At 41.0% G+C, this 20040-nt stretch overlaps 1 protein-coding gene across 2 annotated transcripts in view; it reads right to left on the bottom strand.

Moving 5' to 3' along the window:
• The window catches only part of LOC137322062 (probable E3 ubiquitin-protein ligase HERC1), a 317287-nt gene that overhangs the window by 169823 nt on the left and 127424 nt on the right, over positions 1-20040 (bottom strand). For both annotated transcript variants that reach the window (XM_067985131.1, XM_067985126.1), the window contains exons 33-37: positions 19182-19277; positions 17439-17606; positions 15091-15330; positions 13736-13819; positions 11345-11877 (exon numbers count right to left, since the gene is read on the bottom strand). In XM_067985131.1, the coding sequence (XP_067841232.1) occupies positions 11345-11877; positions 13736-13819; positions 15091-15330; positions 17439-17606; positions 19182-19277 (1121 nt within the window). The remainder of the gene's footprint in view (positions 1-11344; positions 11878-13735; positions 13820-15090; positions 15331-17438; positions 17607-19181; positions 19278-20040) is intronic.

Consider the following 20040-nt stretch of genomic DNA (forward strand, 5'->3'; position numbering starts at 1 on the left):
CTGGTCTGTAGTTGCTGGGTTTATCCTGACCAGGTCGCTTATCTTCTTTAAGTACAGCTAGCCTTTCAAGTACCTCTGCTTTATCAATTTTTAGCCCATCCAGAATCTCAATTATATCTTCCTTTACTGAGACTCTGGCAGCATCTGCTTCCTTGGTAAAGACAGATGCAAAGTACTAAATGAGGTCATTTAGTACTTCAGCCATCCCCTTTGCCTCCATGAGTAGATCTCCTTTATGGTCCCTATCAGCCCAACCCCTCCTCTTACTACCCATTTACTGTTTACATGCCTGTAGAAGACTTTTGGATTCCCTTTTATGTTGGCCACCAATCTATTCTCATACTCTCTCTTTGCCCCTCTTATTCCATTTTTCACTTCCCTCTGAACATTCTATATTCTGCCTGGTTCGCACTTGTATTATCAACCTAACATCTGTCAAACACCCCTTTTTTCAGTTTCATCTTACTTACTATCTCTTGTTATCCAGGGAGCTCTGGCTTTAGTTGCCCTACCTTTCTGCCGTGTGGGAACGTGCCTAGACTGTACTTGAACCATTTCCTCTTTAAAGGCCACTCACTGTTCAATTACAGTTTTGCCTGCCAATCTTTGATTCCAATTTACCCAGGCCAGATCTGTTCTCATCCCATTGAAATTGGCCCTCCTCCAATTGAGTATCTTTACTTTAGAGTGGTCCATGTCCTTTTCCATAGCTATTCTAAACCTTATGATACTATGATTGCTGCTCCCTAAATGTTCCCCCACAGACACTTGCTCCGCTTGGCCCGTCTCATTCCCTAGAACCAAGTCCAGCAATGCTTCCTTCCTCGTTGGGCCGGAAACGAACTGGTCAAGAAAGTTATCCTGAACACATTTCAAAAATTCCTCTCGCTCTTTGCCCCTTATATTATTATTGTTATCCCAGTCTATATTGGGATAGTTGAGTCCCCAGTTATCACTACTCTATAGCTTTGATGGATAATCATAATTTGTTGTAAAGATGTTATTGGGGATTTCACGATTAACATTGTCTTAACAACAGGGATCAGTTCAACCCAGACCATTCCAGATTCCAAAATCACTCCCAATTCAATCCACCAGAGGTACTTGAGCAGCACTGGAGATGATTGCTCAGACAACCTGGCAGAGACAGGCAAACCCACCCCTAAAGTGAAATGTGATTAGTAATAGTACTAGGCTAAGAAACATACATTTTGTTCTACTATTCCTGACTTCAATGTAGCTGAAGGCTGATTTCTTTAGAATATTTGAACTGCTCCTTGGCTGTATTGAAATTGATGCAGCTGGTAACCTGGCAGTGTATCAAAACATCCAGCAGGAATCAAGCTTCAAGTGAAATGAAGATAGGATAATCATAAATGTTAAATATCATTCTTTACAAAACTCAACTTCCATGTTCAAAAATGAAAGTTGCCATCATCTCAAAGGAAGCCTACGACCAGTCCCTAAGAATTTCAAACTAACTGTAGCCATCCTGAAGTAAGCTCCTCTCCTCCCATACATCAGGCTTAATTTTAAATCTTTAATTGTTCATTCTTTGAAAGGCAAAGAGGGAATTGAGACCGTAAGCACACCAGCATTCAAAGTTAGTAGCTCTATGGAGCACAGAAACACAAAGGGGAAGTTATGGCGGCAGCTTTGTATGTGATGTGAAGGTTGCATTCAAATGAAGAAAACAATATTTAAGGTAGGTAAAACATTCTCATTTGTTCACCAGCCACATACAAGAATTCATAAAGCACCTAATCACATTTCAGAAGCAACTCAAAGCCTAAAGAACAAACAAACTTGCATTTATATAGCACAGTTCACATTCTCAGGATGATCCCAAACACTTCACAGTCAATACAGTACTTTTGAAGTGTAGTTACTGTTGTAATGTACATTAGCCAATTTGTGCACAGCAAGGAACCACAACAGAAAAGATAAATGACCAGATAATCTGTTCTAGTGATGTTGGTTAAAGGACAAATGTTGGTCGGGATACCTGGAGAATTACTCCGCTCTTCTTCGAAGAGTGTCATGGGATCTTTTACGAGGGCAAACGGGACCCCGGTTTACTGTCTCACTCAAAAGACAGCATCTCAGACAGTACAGCACTCCCTCAGTACTTCACTGAATTGTCAGCCTAGATTATGTGCTCAAGTCTCTGTTGTAGGGCTTCAACTGACAGCCTCACAGATGACAGTGGCTACCACCGTTTTATTGTAAGTCTTAGCCAAGGCTTTCGGAAGCTTGTTGTGGGATCTGAAAACCTACTCTCCAGGGTAACTTAGAGCAATTATTCTGAGCCATTCAGTTAAGACAAAAAAAAATCAAGCCAACTGCTCCTAGTAGCTGTGTAACATTCAGCTTACAAGGAACATCCCATACATTAATCTCTGAAAGGGCCACGGCACGAGGAGAGAGAATTCAGACTTTCACTGCTGGGGCTAACCTACAAGAGAAAATGTCCACCTGGCCCAAAAGCTGATCTAAGAGTATCACCCGGGGTCAAATTTGTTTACCCTTTTTGAGAAACTTTATGTCTCAAGTCTATGTTTCCATATGATAACCATTCAGTAATGGTGGTGTTCTGGTAGAAATCACAACTTCATTCAGCATAATCAGTGTACCTTACATGGTCTTTGGCTAGCTGTCTATATAAAAAAATTTGAAAATAAATGCTGTCTCCCTTTGGAGCAACTCCAACATCAAAAGTGATCATGTGACCATTCCAATTGACTGACAATTTCTAGCAATCACTGGTTGCAACTAATTACATGACTACTCTGGTTTAATCAGACATGAAATAATGTCTGTAATGGTAGGTTTTCAGTTGCATCCCAATAATCACATGATTGTTTCCAAGGTCATATAGCTTCTTTTTAAAAATAGCACTGCAATTGGTTTGTAAGAACATTGTGACTGCAAAATGTCATTGGTAACCACATGACCATGAGGAACACCATTATAATGACAAAGCAACATCATAGAATCAATAGAATTTCCTCTGTATTTATTTATTTTTTTTGGTCAGCCAGGTGTATGATGTGCAGAAACCCATCGCCAAGTTTAAGAGGATTCAAAGCAAATTAATGAGATATTTATATACGTAGAATTGTTTTCCCAATATGGAGTTAACACTCTATCCCTTTAGGGGCACATCCCACTTAACTAAGTCCAAAGAGGTTAAATGCAGGTTGTCTGAGCCATGGCATAGGGAATGGCCCCCCACCTTGTGAAGGAGTACTGCTGGAGTTCAACTAGCACTAGAGTAACCACATAGCCTTCCATCACACAGCACTGGTAAGCTTCCGATTGATCGTCCAGTCAGAACCACTCTACCCATAAGACATTATCTTGTAGGGTTACTTGGTGCTGAGTGGGAAGATGGTGATGGGTGTCACCAGTGTGGTCTTATGGCTTTAGGTGGCTCAAGAAGTGATCTACAAATTATTGATTAGAAGATACAAAAGGCGCTTGCCTCAATTGGTGGTTCATATCTGGATGGATTCCACCTTTAGACTGCATACAGTCTTTCAAGGAGGAGTAGGGGGCACTTCCTCATAAGGATACAGTTCATTTCATGCACAGTCCAAATACACATTTATAGCTTAGCACCCCCAATGATGCAATGGCAGACCTTCCTTTCAATCGGCCCAGTGTCCACAGCCTTTTGAACTTTCTCCCCCAAAAGGCTGTGGATGCTGGGTCGATTGAAATTTTCAAGACTGAGATTGATAGATTTTTGTTAGATACGGTTATCAAGGGATACGGAGCAAAGGAAAGTTGAGGTACAGATCAGCCATGATTTAATAGAATGGCAGAACAGGCTCAAGGGGCTGAGTGGCCTAATCCTGTTCTTATGGTCCAAGTACAAGATCCAGGAACTAGCCTGTAAGGTGGTTTTGTGCCACAAGAAGAAATAGTTGCAAGGAGGTAGCACTATGACCTACACTGGACTGATGCTGAGCACCTTTGCAGAAGGAGTCACCCTTGTGGTTAGCACGTCTCTGTCAAGTCTCTTACATGAGGGCCTTGATTAAGCAGTTGATGAGTAATCCTGATACACGACATTGGACTGGTGGTTAGCACAAAGGTCCTTCCACTATGCTAAAGGTGGATGCCCATCATATAAGAGATGAGGCAACTCTCAGACTTGGGATGACACAAGCTGGAAGGTGTAATCTGAATGTCTAGTTTAGGAATAAAAACTCAGTTATACACTGCTGTGTTGCAGCAGAAGGAGCATCAGCAGAAACTACTTGCACTTACATAGTGCTCTTGGTATAATAAAACACTCCAAAGGATTAGACACCAAGCAGTGGTGGGAGAAGGGAAGTTTATTATAGGCATGATCAGAGAGATACGTTTTGGAAGAGCTCTTGAAGGAGGGGGCGAGAAGTAGCAAGACAGAGGGATTTAAGCAGAGCGTTCCAGAGTGTAGGGCCAGGATACCTAAAGGCTTTGTGTCTGAAGGTGGAGCGAGGATGCAAATAAAACTGAAGTCGGAAGGGCATGTGGGGGAACGCAGGAGTGATGAAGTTGGGGTGGGGGGTGCGGGGTGGGGGGTGGGGGGTGGGGGGTGGGAGGGCGAGGCCAAGGAGGGGTTTGCAGATGAGGGCAAGGAGGTTGAAATTTATGCATTGGGGGAATAGGGAACCAATGATGGTTGTCAAAACTGGGGTGATAAGAGAAGTTAGCCAGGCAGTGGAGTTTTGGATGAGTTACAATTCTTGAAGTGCAGGACTCAGGACTGCAGATGCCAGAGGCGTGAATTAGTGTGTCAGTGGCAGTGTGAGGTTGGGGTGGATGTGGACAATGTCACAGTGGTCTTTATGGCTAGGATTTAGGGTTTGAAATTGAGCTCAAGGTCAAATAGGATATCAAGGTCACACACCGCTAGCCTGAGTGAGCTGCGATAAAGGGGAATGGTGTCAAGGGCCAACATGCAGAGTTCTTGGCAGGAGCAGAAGGGAATAGCTATGTTCTTGGCAACGAAGGAAGTTTTTTCTCACCCAGAACATGATGTCGGTTAAACGGATGGACAGCACAGTACTGATTGAGGAGTCCAGAATAGTGGCAGAGAAGTAGAGCTGAGTGTCGACAGCATCCACAACTATGAATGAAGTCACTGAGGGGGTAACATGCAGACAAAGAAAGAGGGCCAAAACTGGACTTTTGGGGCACACTCAAGGGAAATGTATGGGGGTATGATGAGTAGACATTACAGGAGATGTGCTAACTTTGTTAGGAAATAGAAGGGGGAGCCAAGCTAGGGCAGTACCATAGAGGATGGCGCAGGAGGATGGAGTATGCTGAATGCCAGAGAGAGTTCAAGAAGAACGAGGAGGGTTAGTGCACTGGAATCTCAGTGATAAAGAACATAAGAACATAAAGAAATAGGAGCAGGAGTAGGCCAATCGGCCCCTCGAGCCTGCTCCGCCATTCAATAAGATCATGGCTGATCTGATCCTAACCTCAAATTTAAATTCATGTCCAATTTCCTGCCCGCTCCCCGTAACCCCTAATTCCCTTTACTTCGAGGAAACTGTCTATTTCTGTTTTAAATTTATTTAATGATGTTGCTTCCACAGCTTCCTGGGGCAGCAAATTCCACAGACCCACAACCCTCTGAGTGAAGAAGTTTCTCCTCATCTCAGTTTTGAAAGAACAGCCCCTTATTCTAAGATTATGCCCCCTAGTTCTAGTTTCACCCATCCTTGGGAACATCCTTACCGCATCCACCCGATCAAGCCCCTTTACAATCTTATATGTTTCAATAAGATCGCCTCTCATTCTTTGGGACTCTACTCATTGGAGTTCAGATCTACTCAACCTCTCCTCATATGTCCGCCCCCTCATCCCCGGGATTAACCGAGTGAACCTTCTTTGTACTGCCTCGAGAGCAAGTATGTCTTTTCTTAAGTATGGACACCAAAACTATATGCAGTATTCCAGGTGCGGTCTCACCAATACCTTATATAACTGCAGCAATACCTCCCTGTTTTTATATTCTATCCCCCTAGCAATAAAAGCCAACATTCCATTGGCCTTCTTGATCACCTGCATACTAACTTTTTGATTTTCTTGCACTAGGACCCCCAGATCCCTTTGTACTGCAGTACTTTCCAGTTTCTCGCCATTAAGATAATAACTTGCTCTGTGATTTTTTTCTGCCAAAGTGCATAACCTCACATTTTCCAATATTGTATTGCATCTGCCAAATCTCCGCCTACTCACCCAGCCTGTCTATATCCCCCTGTAGGTTTATGTCCTCCTCACTCTCCACTTTCCCTCCCATCTTTGTATCATCTGCAAACTTTGATATGTTACACTCGGGCCCCTCCTCCAAATCGTTAATATAGATTGTAAAGAGTTGGGGACCCAGCACCGACCCCTGCGGAACACCACTGGCTACTGGTTGCCAGTCCGTAAAGGTTTTTACTACTGACCATGGCAGCCTTGGTGCTGTGCGCAGGGTGCAAACTGGAGATTGAAAGGATTTCCCACTTCATTCCCCAGAACTAGTCACACACCATCCCGACTTGGAAATATATTGCCGTTCTATCATTATTGCTGGGTCAAAATCCTGGAATTCCCTTCCTAACAGCACTGTGGGAGAACCTGCACCACACGGACTGCAGCGGTTCAAAAAGGTGGCTCATCACCATCTTCTCAAGGGCAATTAGGGATGGGCAATAAATGCTGGCCTTGCTAGAGACGCCCACATCCAATGAACGAATAATAAAAAAAAACTAGATCCAGCAATGCCTCCTTCGTCATTGGGCCAGAAACATACTAATCAAGAAAGTTCTCTTGAATACACTTCAGAAATTCCTCCCCCTCTTTGCCCTTTACACTACTTATTATCCCAGTCTATATTAGGATAATTGAAGTTCCCCATCATCACTACTCTATAGTTCTTGCACCTCTCCTTAATCAATACTGCCACCCCCACTCCTTTTTGTCCTTTCCTACCACACGGACTGCAGCGGCTCACCACCACCTTCTCAAGGGCAATTAGGGTCGGGCAATAAATGCTGGCCTTGCCAGTGATGCCCACATCCCATGAACGAATAAAAAAAAAATCTTCCTGAACACCTTGTATCCAGGAATATTTAGTACCCAATCTGACCCTTTTTTGAGCCAGGTCTTAGTTATGAAAACTCCTGGCTCATGTGGTGGTTCTTGGATTGCCACATGTGTGCAATCGATTGCGCCCTGCACCCATTGCGCAAACTTGAGGATTCCCAAATGAACTTGTGGACTTAAGTAAATGGGATAGAGTGTATTCTATATATTGGGAAAACAAACCAACCTGTGTGGATTTCTCAGTAATTTGGTTTGGAGTCTCTTAACCATGTAAATGGTTTCCTGTGCATGTCAGACAACCAGCTGACCAAAAACAATTATATAGATAGGTGGTTCTAACACAATTCAAGATGGACATCTTTTCCTATTTTCTTGCTGGCTTGTTTGTTTTCTCAGAAATCCAGCTGATATAGCTAAAGCCTATGACAGAGGAGCCAGTGAATGTGATACTTCTTTCATTTGCAAGACTTAATTCATTTGATATTTGCAAACACATTCTGATTGGCCTTCAAATGATCTCTTTGCCACCTTATCTGCAAGTTCTTGAGCTTGGTGAAGGTTTTTAAACTTTAGTTATGATGTTGCATCATGGAACTTTTAAATGCTGGGTTGCTATTAAATTACGGTTTGTGCAAAGTCAGACATGCTTTCTCTTCAGCATCATGTGCACACCTAATATCTGCAGCAACACTTGAGAAGTAGATTAGTTCTTCTTGGTTATCACAATGAGTTGATCCAAATACTTACAAGCATTTTACTGGAGTTTTGACATCAGCTTCATTTTTGCAGATTTGGTTATTCAAAAATCTTAGCTCTTATGAAGCAAAAGAGTATTTTATATATCATTCACTGCCTGTTGTAATATGCTTCAGAATCTTCTTTATACAGGCTAAAGGCACTGTTTATTTCTTGTATAGTGACAATAACATGATTTCTGATAACATCCCTCTGCTGCAACTGGATCTCTGGAGTCAAAGACTGATGTTCTTGGATCATAGAAACAGAGAAAATAGGAGCAAGAGTAGGCCATTCGGCCCTTCGGGCCTGCTCCGCCATTCAAAATGATCATGGCTGATCGTCTAACTCAGTACCCTGTTCCTGCTTTTTCCCCATATCTCTTGATCCCTTTAGCATAAAGAAATATATCTATCTCCTTCTTGAATACATCGAATGACTTGGCCTCCACTGCCTTCTGTGGTAGAGAATTCCACAGGTTCACCACCCTCAGTGAAGAAATTTCTTTTCATCTCTATTCTAAATGGCATACCCCGTATCCTGAGACTGTGACCCCTGGTTCTGGACTCACCAGCCATCGGGAACATCCTCCCTGCATCTAGTCTGTCTAGTCCTGTTAGAATTTTATACGTTTCGATGAGATCATCTCTCATTCTCCTAAACTCTAGTGAATATAGGCCTAGTCGACTCAATCTCTCCTCATACGTCAGTCCTGCCATCCCAGGAATCAGTCTGGTAAACCTTCGTTGCACTCCCTCCATGGCAAGGACAACCTTCCTCAGATAAGGAGACCAAAAATACACACAATACTCCAGATGTGGTCTCACCAAGGCCCTGTATAACTGCAGTAAGACATCCCTGCTCCTATACTCAAATCCTCTTGCAATGAAGGCCAACATACCATTCGCCTTCCTAACTGCTTGCTGCACCTGAATGCTCGCTTTCAGCGACTGGTGTACAAGGACACCCAGGTCTCATTGCACCTCCCCTTTTCCCAATCTTTCACCATTCAGATAATAATCTGCCTTTCTGTTTTTACAACCAAAGTGGATAACCTCACATTTATCCACGTTATACTGCATCTGTCATGTTCTTGCCCACTCATCCAACTTGTCTAAATCACATTGGAGCCTCTTTGCATCCTCCTCACAGCACACATTCCACCCCAGCTTTGTGTCATCTGCAAACTTCAACATCATCTTGGTGTTCCTGGTTTCTCACTGTTCCACCACAACATGGTGATGAAACCAAACTGGAAGTAGGGTCTTCTTCTGGTACAGTGGACAATGCATGCTGGAACAGTATGGACCAGTTTTGTCATTTTACCAAAATAAATATTAATATAATAATGTATTCTCACCAAACACACAAAATAAAACATTGCCACAAAATTGCTTTTGTTGAGAAAGAGTACTGCTGCTTCTTTTTTATACCATTTATTTTTTACCTAATGACGCTACTTATTAGGCAGGGTTATCAAATACAAATCGTTTTCATTTCAGTATAGAAACGCAGTAGTACGAGTTTCATTTTGTCCCTTCATATGGTACTAACTAAGATGCCTGGCTTATGGACTAATACGGAAATATACTCCACCAATTTGCTAACTCCTCTTGAGCAATGGTTTTATCCTTAGTTGTGTTTCCATACGAAACAAAAATTTGGCTATAAAGGATGCAAATCTTTGGCCTATCCACATATTCACAATAGGAATACCTAATTTCCATCCCCACCAAAAGTGGTCAACAAATAAAACAGTAGCACTGAGGAGGACGATCAGCAATCTTGACAAGTTTTTCTAGTGTCAACATTTGCAGGTACAAAAGAATTGTTGGCACCTCACTACCTAGCAGATTGAGGTAATGGTCACAACAAATCTTTTCTCTGTTTTAAAACTTCAAGATGAGCTGGATGTCAGCAGTTGGTGCTATGGAAGGATAAAATCCCTGCTCTTATAGTACATCTCAAAATACTATCAGTTTGAGGCTCTGGGATCACAGTATTGCATCTGGCCTGCATCTGCCTCAAAGAATCCTATTTGCATGAAATTCTGAGGTATTGATAAATGCCAAGTGCCAGAAGATCTGATGACCATATTTTCACTGACCAAGGCAAAAGTACAGAGAAACATTTCTGACCCGAAGGCTTAAATCTGCAGTGAAATCTTGCCAGATCTTTGTTCTAGAACAATTGCAAAGAAGTCCATCTCTGTGTAACCTTGGGTAATTTGACTGGACGTATCTGAATACTTCAGGTGCAGATGAAGGCAGTCTAGCCTTTCCTGGAATGAGGGCTGAGAAATTCTCAATAATTAATAAACCCTTCAGGAAATCCCAGAACTAGAAGCCTTTTGAGTGATATGAAATGACAGGAGGAACTGAACGCCTCTTTCTGTTGCGTCTTGGTGCACTCCTGATCCCCGAAATTTGGAGGGTGCTAAATCTTGTGCCAGTGGAGACAGTAAAACATTGTGAACATTGCTTGGAGATCTATGCTTTGTAGATCAGATGGACCTCACAGGATCTTGATGCTTTCTCCCCAAACATGTAGTGCTTCTAGGATGCTTCCAGCTTACAATCTATTTGACCTGAAACTCAAGGTTGCTTCCAGGTTGAAGCTTGAGATTTCCCTGCATTTGGTGGAATGAAACATAGGACATCTTTGAACAGTGATAAACTTCAAGCATAAGAGCTGTTGTGTTGAGTGTGATGGAGGCTTCACACTTTTGAAAGTTATGGGACACTAAGAAAAAACAGACATGTGTTCTGTGTATTGGTCACTGGGAAAGACCTATGACATTTGATGCTGATTTTGAAACCAAGAGCTGGTATGAGATGAAGGACAAAAATGAGTGAACAGGGACTGAACCAACTGAGGTCAATAGGTCAATTCTAAGCTGAGCAAGTACTGTATGAGCCAGAAAAAAAAAATCACATTGATGACCAAGTAGAATGCTACCAGAAGCAACAGAGATTTCAAATAGTTACTACAGAATTACTCCCAGAATAAATAAAACTGCACTGAATCAGAGAAAACAAATGATCAATGGTGAAAAAAACGTTTTCTGGTGTGGGTAGACTACAGTCAAACCTGCTGTTGACAAAAGGAAAAAAGGAACCAAGATTGCTGCTGCGGAAAGCAAAACCATATATACAGCAGTGAGGGAAGATCACTTGACCGAGATAGTTACACAATATGTTATTATTTAAAAAGGGAGTATCCATAGATGATTGATTTCCTTCCTTTTGGGATGATGGCAATTCCTATTTGTACGTGGAGGTTGAACAAATGAGAAATAAAGCTCAGTGTACGAAAAGACTTCCACATGTTCTAATCTCTACCACCTCCCCCCCACTTCCAAATAGGTCCCCCGCACTCCCATCATTCTGACAGGATAGCCAGATGGTCTCTTCCCTTTATGCTGATATCCCTCACCTTGATGAAGTATATAGAGAGAAAAATACATTTCTGAATTCAAGTAACATTAATTTCTAAATTGATGTAATATTTGTACCTGACGGTGATTTCTACATCTTCCCACTGTAGTCTTGCGGATGTGCCTCCTTCTTTCGTAACTCCTAAGAGGGTTGCTTTGCGACCTGAAGGCCTATGTACACAATGGCCACCAACTCTGAGCCCACTGTCAATTCCACCAACAACTGCCAGAACAGGCCATACTTCTCTGCATAACATTCTTAGCTGTAGTTCAGCCAAGTCTGTGATGTCTTGGGCCTTATCTTCATCCTTAAATAACCTTTCCTCTTGACCTCTCATTTCTTTTTCCTCAAAGGTGTTTTTCTTTATGGAATATTTACTACGAGTTTTATTCAGCTTCAAAATTTTTGCTTCTTTCATTATCGGACCAATCAGCTCAAGCCTACAAAGCATGTGGTGGTTAATTGCAGACATCCAGTTGTCATGGCTATGGAGTTTTCGGATCAACTGTACAGTTGCTTCTGCCAGTACTGCTATAAGAGGACTGCAAAGTGGTTCACCAGGTAGGAGATCTCGAGGAATTCCACGCATCTGCATGTCACAAAGTGCCACCTGAAATAAATGGAAAACTTCGAGACTTTGCATAGAAAATACAGTACACTGGTTGCACAAGTGTAACTACTCACTTATGCCAGCAGGCAAATCACAGGCATACTGATGGTTTAGTCAGTCTAGGTTTACAGGTCATAAATCCTGGATAAAGGTGTGACCTTTACATCCAATGGCATTTACAGCACACACATTTTTAAAATGCAGTTTAGCACCTAGATATATTTTGTGTATAGCTAGGTGTTCCCCCTTCTGCATCTGATAACTAAACTGAAATGCGCATGGCAGAAAAGTGATATCTAAACAAGACTTTTCAAATATCACAGAATAGTCAAAATACATTGGCTTTAATATTTCTGACCACAATGTAAACAGTGATTATTCAAGTTAATAAATAAGCAATATGATTAAAATCTACAGTTATAGGAGTCAAAATTTACAGTAGCCCAAAGCTCCAAAAATAAGTTCTGGACTACTAAAGTATACATGTTGGTTGCCCAGAAAGCATCAATATAAGAGCAAATATCTGCTCCAGTCTTCACATCATAAAAAGATGCTGAAATATGCCATGTTGTGGAATACTGAATTACCTACCAAAGTTATGGGAAGCTATTTTACTGACCTTTGTCCCTTTGGGGAAGGTAAGATCCTGATCCATTGGTTCATATAGATAATGGAGAACAGGAGTTCTAATGAGGTTTATAAATTCCTTGCCTATTTCAAAAACCTGACTGGAGAAATGTATAAATCTGAATCCAGCAACATTCAACTGGCAGGTATGAAAGAACAGAAGTAATAGATCATATAAGTGCTCAAGGTTTCTGATGCATTGTGCCTTAATTTTACAATGATTTGATCACAGATCCAGTAACAAAAACTAATTTCAAGCAATTCTTAAGTATTTCCAATAGTTTCTAGAAGTTTCTATGGACTAAGTAAGATGCAGTTAGATAGATGTCAGATAAAATTTAATGTGGAAAAATGTGACGTAAAACATATTGGGAGGAAGAATAAGGATTGGAAATATACACTAAATGGTAAAATTTTAATAGGAGAGGAGAGAAAAAAACTTGCATTTATATACTGCCTTTCACGATCTCGATCCCAAAGCACTTTATAGCCAATGAAGTACTTTTGAAGTGTAGTCACTGTTGTAATGTAGGAAATGTGGGAACAATTTGCGCACAGCAAGGTCGCACAAACAGCAATGTGATAATGACCAGATTATCTGTTTTAGTGATGTTGGTTGAGGGATAAATAATGGCCAGGACACCGGGGAGAACTCCCCTGCTCTTCTTCGAAATAGTGCCATGGGATCATTTACCTCCACCTGAGAGGACTGATGAGATCTCGGTTTAACGTCTCATCCAAAAGACAGCACCTCCGATTTTGTGCTCAAGTCTCTGGAGTGGGACTTGAACCCACGACTTCTGACTCAGAGGCAAGAGTGCTACCCACTGAGCCGCGGCTGACACCTAAAAAGAGGTAATGCTAAACCTATACAAATCATTTGTGGGGCTGCAGTTGGAATAGTGTGATCAGTTTTGGGCAACCTACTTCAGGAGGAATATCAAGGCCACGGAGACGGTAGCACCAGGAACAAGAGGCTTTTAAAACGGATTTAGGATATAGACTGCCCTACCAGAAATAGTGGTGGAAGTAGAACCCATAATAGTCTTCAAAAAGGAAGTGCATAAATATTTGAAGAAAATAATTAAAAGGACATGGGAATAGGACTAAGCAAATAGCTCTTTCAGAAAGCTGTTATAGGTCCGATGGACCAAGTGACCTCCTCCTGTGCTGCAAAATTCAAAGCTTCTATGAAGTTGCTTGAATGCATGAAAATAGATAATGCAGTTACCTTCTCTCCAGGATTACTGCTGTAAAACATCACACAAGGATACAGCTCAGTTGCGTCAACATCTTCGAAGGCTAATTTCGGTTCCTAAAGTAAATAAGAAAAATTAGCACTATTTATAGCCAGTGACCCTTAAAAAAAAAGCAGGTGCGCCCAGAAGAAAACTAGTTTCCCACCCCAGAAGTCCAATAGCTTGAACCCAAGTTTAAGTGACATTTGTGTCCTTGCTAGTAGAAAGGCTAGCATTTGGAAGCAGATCTGTCTCCTGGACATGGGGAAGATGATGAGAGGCAGGCATGACCAATCTCATTCAAAGTGCAGCTCCTACTGGCCAATCAGACAAGAACATTACAGGTTAATAATGAGTCTATGGTTCTGACTGACTGATTCTCTCAGCTAACAGAGAAACTGGTAACAGGAGGGAGTAATGTGTGGGAATAGGAAAGACAAATAGAAATATTTTCTTTTAAATGTTCACCATATCCAGGTTAGTATAATAGCTAACCTTCTTTACTCCACTTCTCCCATGGCTACCCGACACTCAGATTCAACTGTTTTTCATGCGAGAAAGTTTGCCATTTCTTGGCTGCCTTTGGTACCCCAGCAGTGGGGCATCGGACCTTGAGAAAAGAAAACCTGTCACTTTTGTCCTTGGCCATTTGCAAAGCCAAGTTCTATAAGCTGAACACTGAGCAGAAGTGTTGTCGCTCACAAGTGAGACTGAAAAAGGAAGGGTTGGGCGAGAAGTAAAATAAATTTCAACAAATTTGTAAAATATATGTTTTTTTAAAAAACAGACCAATCTTAGAACAGTTCAGTATAATTTAACTAGTGACTTGAAAGATTCATTCAGCTCGTGATCTATTATAAGGGGACGATGAAATTCAAAGTCTAAATAAATGACATCTATAAAAAAAAGTTTAAAATAATTCACAGCAGTCATATTAATGTGATGATGAATCTAATATTGATGCTTCAATTACTTTGTATCCAATTAAACTACACTAGAAAAACTGGAGAGCTACAATTAAAACACTTTCACGCAATTCATAGCATCATACTGTCTACGAATTACTAAATGTCATTAAATGTGTAGTTATTATATAGCATAATTTCATATTTTAAATTAAAAGTCAAGACTTTAATAAGGTAAATGCCACAATTTAGACACTTGAGGGCCATTTTGAAACAAAACTCTACTCTTATGCTTAAATTATTCTATACTGTAAAATATAAATGATAAATTATACTAGTGTGTCAAATTTAACTGCATTTGTCACAGAAAAAGGAACCTAGTCATATTACTTGCCATATTAAGTAATCTTTCTGAACACCATTTAATCCACATATTTTCTTACCTCATCATTCTTTCCAAATGAGATTGTTCTTGCTTCCACATCCAGGACACAGGTTATACAGTCTCCCTGTGTATAGCTAGGTAGGATACAGCCTTGCTCCCCACTGTGGTAGAGGTTTCCACTATAAGCTCTATAAAGCCACATGTCTGATGTTGTACGATGGTTGAAATCTCTGATTGGCCAACGTGACACCCCAACACATGTACCCTCGTTACCTTTATTCTCCCTGGTTACGTAAAACTGTGCACAAATTAATGAGAAAAAAAGATGGATTTATCAATCACATCTGAAGCAAATGGATATGTAGTGCCGCTCGACAAATCAAAAAATTGAAACCAAATTATGTTTTACTTTTTAAAATACGTTTACCTGAATGATTAGATAGTCATTGCTACTGCACACATCCTTTGCTACACCTCTTCCTTAAAAATCAGGATGGTGGAACAGGCAACCTGATCAGACTACACAAATTTGCACTGTCAATTCAACTTCATGATTGCCTGGTAAGAAGTATGTTCATTTTAGTTGAGGTTCTCTGTCTTGCACCTCATATTTGAGAGTCCAACTTGCAGAAGTGTCCAGCAGATCAGGGCCATCACCTCAATGGAGCATGCAGAGGCACATGGTCCTACAACATTTTTGGCCTCTCCAGCATGCTCTGAGTTCTCAGATGCCAGGGGAGCACACCCAGCTTCTTGACTCAAGGCCACAGCAGAGTGCTGCTATAGAGTGAGCGCAGGAAAATTAAGCAGGTACTCAGGCTCACTCAGCACGGGACTGGTAGATCACCTGATTTCCTGCAGCCTCTGTACTCCTGAAAACGAAAGCAGAGAAGCAGAGGGAAATCACGTTCAGGACTTGGGAAATCAGCTGATGTGCTGGTATGGACTCTAAGTGAGCCTGTATGCTAGCTTAAAATGTCACAGGTGCCTGGAACCAACAAGGACATAATACCATTAAATCGAGTCACTAACGTTTAGCAATCTAATTTGTTCTTTATACCTGCATCTAAGAGAGAAAAAACATTTAAACAAAAAGAAAGTAAGGTACAAAATCTTTTAGCCATCAGACAGGCAGGCTGGTTTTTAAACCACCATATAAGTGGTGCACTAACTGATCCTTCTTTACTCAAAGCTGGTGCTTCCCCAGATTTTTAATTTGCATATCATAAGCATATACTGTATTGAGAATTGACTGACTGAACAGCAAAAGCTACAGATTAAATAATTAAACATTCCAGACAGTTTGCAGTTGATCGCAATCATAAATATTGGGAAGACCGAAACAATTGTCTTCAATCGCCACAATAAACTCCGTTCCCTAGCCATCGACTCCATCCTTCTCCCTGGCCACTGTCTGAGGCTGAACCAGACCATTCGCAACCGTGGCGTCCTTCTTGTCTCCGAGACGAGCTTGTGACCCCATATCTGCTCCATCACCAAGACCGTCTACTTCCACCTCCGTAACATTGCCAGTCTCCTCCCCTGCCTCAGCTCATCTGCAGCTGAAACACTCATCCATGCCTTTGGTTACCACTAGACTTGACTATTCCAATGCTCTCCTGGTCGGCCTCCTATCTTCCACCCTCCATAAATTTGAGCTCATCCAAAACTCTGCTGCCTATATCCTAATTCGCACCTAGTCCTGTTCACCCATCACCTGTGTTCACTGACCTACATTGGCGCCCGGTCCAGGAAGGCCTCAATTTTAAAATTCTCACCCTTGTTTTCAAATCCCTTCATAGCCTCGTCCCTCCCTAACCTCCTTCAACCCTCTGAGATCTCTGCACAGTCCCGATTTTAATTGCTCCACCATTGGCTGCCGTTCCTTCAGCTACCTAGTCCCTAAGCTCTGGAATTCCCTCCCTAACTCTCTCTGCCTCTCCTCCTTTAAGACACTCCTTAAAACCTACCTCCTTGACCAACCTGTCCTACTGTCTCCTTATGTGGCTTGGTGTCAAATTTTGTTTGATAACATGCCTGTGAAGCTCCTTGGGACCTTTTACCACGTAAAAGGGGCTAAATAAATGCAAGTTATTGTTCTTGTTGTTGTAAATGTACAAATGCCTTAATTCTATTGGATCACATTTTAAGTATTGAAAATTACTTCTATGATGAAAAACAACTGACATTTTGAGATTTAAAACTGTGGGTGGGTGTTCACTTCAGGCTGGGAATTGCAGCTTTAGGTTGGGTACAACTATGCTTTAAAAGATAGATGGAAGCCAATGAAAATAAGACTCATTACAGGTATAACTGAAAAACTAGATTTTGCACCACATTTATAAACCATAGTTTATAATTGTCTAAATATCTATTATTTCTGGATGCTTTAAGTAGCACACTTACCTTCCATTGAAAACATCCAGATGTTATGGCAGTTGTTGCTAAGCCATATCCTTTACCCCCTGCACCATGAGATAAAACATTCCCAGATTCCATGATGCAGCAAACCATTTTATCCGGATCAAAAGAAAACTCTTTAATGGGTATATTGTCATCCTCTTTATCCTCTGTCTGAAACAAAAATGTACACCCAGTAAAGTTCATATTCAGAACTATTAATTTAAATTAAAAAATTAAAGATGTATCTAGTATGGTTAAATCTTTATAGCTTATTGGAGTGTCTCTTCTTGAAATGTTTTGGAATATCTTCTGCCTTAAAGAACGACCTCAACCATACAAATATACAAAAGAAGATTTGAAAAACTGCAGCTTTCTTCGTTAGAACAAAGATTCCGGGCGATACAGGAGTTTAAAACTATGAAAGGATGAGACAGGTTAGATAGAAGCAGACTGTTTCTAGTTGTTGAGGGGTCTAGAACAAGGGCCATACATTCAAGGTTAAATGCAGAGATTTATAAGAGAGCAAGAGAAACTTCTTTATACAGTTGTGAGGCAGACAAATTCACTTCCAGGGTGAGCGTTTGAGGCAGAAACTACATCAACTTTCAAGATTAGATTAGTTTGGACAGGTGGATGAATCACCTAGATCAGCCAATCCTTGGCAATATAAACTAAATGGTACGATTTTAAAGGGGGTGCAGGAACAGAGAGACATGGGGATGTACATACACAAATCTTTGAAGGTGGCAGGACAAGTTCAGATGGCTGTTAAAAAAGCATACTGTATCCTTGGCTTTATAAACAGTGGCATAGAGTACAAAAGCAAGGAAGTTGTGCTAAACCTTTATAAATCACTGGTTGGTCCTCAGCTGGAAGGATGCGGAGGAGATTTACTAGAATGGTACTAGCAATGCGGGACTTCGGTTACGTGAAGTGACTAGAGAAACTGGGGTTCTTCTCCTTAGAGCAGAGAACGTTAGGAGATTTAATAGAGGTGTTCAAAATCATGAAGGGTTTTGATACAGTAAATAGGGAGAAACTGTTTCCAGTGGCAGAAGGGTCAGTAACCAGAGGACACAGATTTAAGGTAATTGACAAAGAACCAGAGGTGACATGAGGAGAATTTTTTTTTACGCAGTGAGTTGTTACAATCTTGAATGCACTGCCTGAAAGGGTGGTGCAAGCAGCTTCAATAATAACTTTCAAAAGAGAATTGGATAAATACTTCAAGGTGAAAAATTTGCAGTCCTACGGCGAAAGAGAGGGGGAGTGGGACTATGCGAATAGCTCTTTCAAAGAGCTGACAAAGGCAAAATAGGCCGAATGGCCTTCTTCTGTGCTATATTATTCTATTGTAAACAATTTTACAACACCAAGTTATAGTCCAACGATTTTATTTTTAATCCCACAAGCTTTCGGGGGCTTTCCCCTTCCTCAGGCGGTGACTTCCACACCGCCTGAGGAAGGGGAAAGCCCCCGAAAGCTTGTGGGATTAAAAATAAAATCGTTGGACTATAACTTGGTGTTGTAAAATTGTTTACATATTATTCTATGAAGAAAAAGGGGATAAAGGGATATGGGAATAGTGTGGGTAAATATGATTAGGAGGATAAAATGTCTACATGGACTGGTTGGGTCGAATGGCCTGTTTCAGTTTTGTAACTTCAATGTATATATAAAAAAAAACTGCTTGTTCTGATAAGATTCAGAACTATCTTTTTCCATCAGCAAATATTTCCGACAAACCTCATTTGCTTTCTCCACTTCTTTTTCCTGTTTGCTTAAAGCAAGTGGCATTTCCCACATACAAGTGGAAAGTGAACTGAAGAGCCCCTCCAAAGTCTGAAAAAAGAGATTTTATTAAGGCTGTAATTTCGTGATAGTGTATGATTTTAACACAAATTGTCATGGTAAATTGTCAAAAATAATGAAAATCACATTAAAAATTGAAGTCACAATCAATCATTGTCTGTACTCAAACTAACTTTATTTTGCTACATTTTATACCAACAGCATTTTGAAAATCATAAATCTTTGTATTATCAACTTAAAATCATCTGTAGTCATTACTTAATTACTTTTATTTCATTTAAACATGTTTCAGGTTGAGGTGGATCTCTTTTGTCTTTTTTCCTCACGCTCTCCTTCACCTATGTACCCCACTCTTCTTCACTTCTTCTCCCCTCCCCTCCACTCCATCCCTTTCACAACCTTCCATCACTCTTATTTCTCTCTCTTTGATTTTTTTTTTCTTTTAGTTTTCCACTTGTCTCTGCAACTTGTGATTCCTATTTCCTGCAGTGCTGCCACTGCTCGTGGGGAGAAGTGAGAAAAAGGCCAATAGCAAAACTGAAGTGAAGAGCGAAACAAGACTAGTGGCAGCTGAATAAGGAGTGGCAGCAGTGGCAATAAATAGAGTGGGGAAACAGGCCAGTGAAGTAGCCCAGAGGTCACATCAAAAGCAAAAGTCAGTGGAGGCCCAAAACAGGAAACAGATGTTGATTGACACAGACTTCAGTCATTTTGGACTGCAACTGCTGTGATAGCATCATTCAGTTGATTCTGGTCCACCCATTCCCCACCTGGGAATGGAAGATGAAACCAA

The sequence above is a fragment of the Heptranchias perlo genome, chromosome 1, assembly GCF_035084215.1.
Source record: "Heptranchias perlo isolate sHepPer1 chromosome 1, sHepPer1.hap1, whole genome shotgun sequence".
Taxonomy (NCBI): Eukaryota; Metazoa; Chordata; class Chondrichthyes; order Hexanchiformes; family Hexanchidae; genus Heptranchias; species Heptranchias perlo.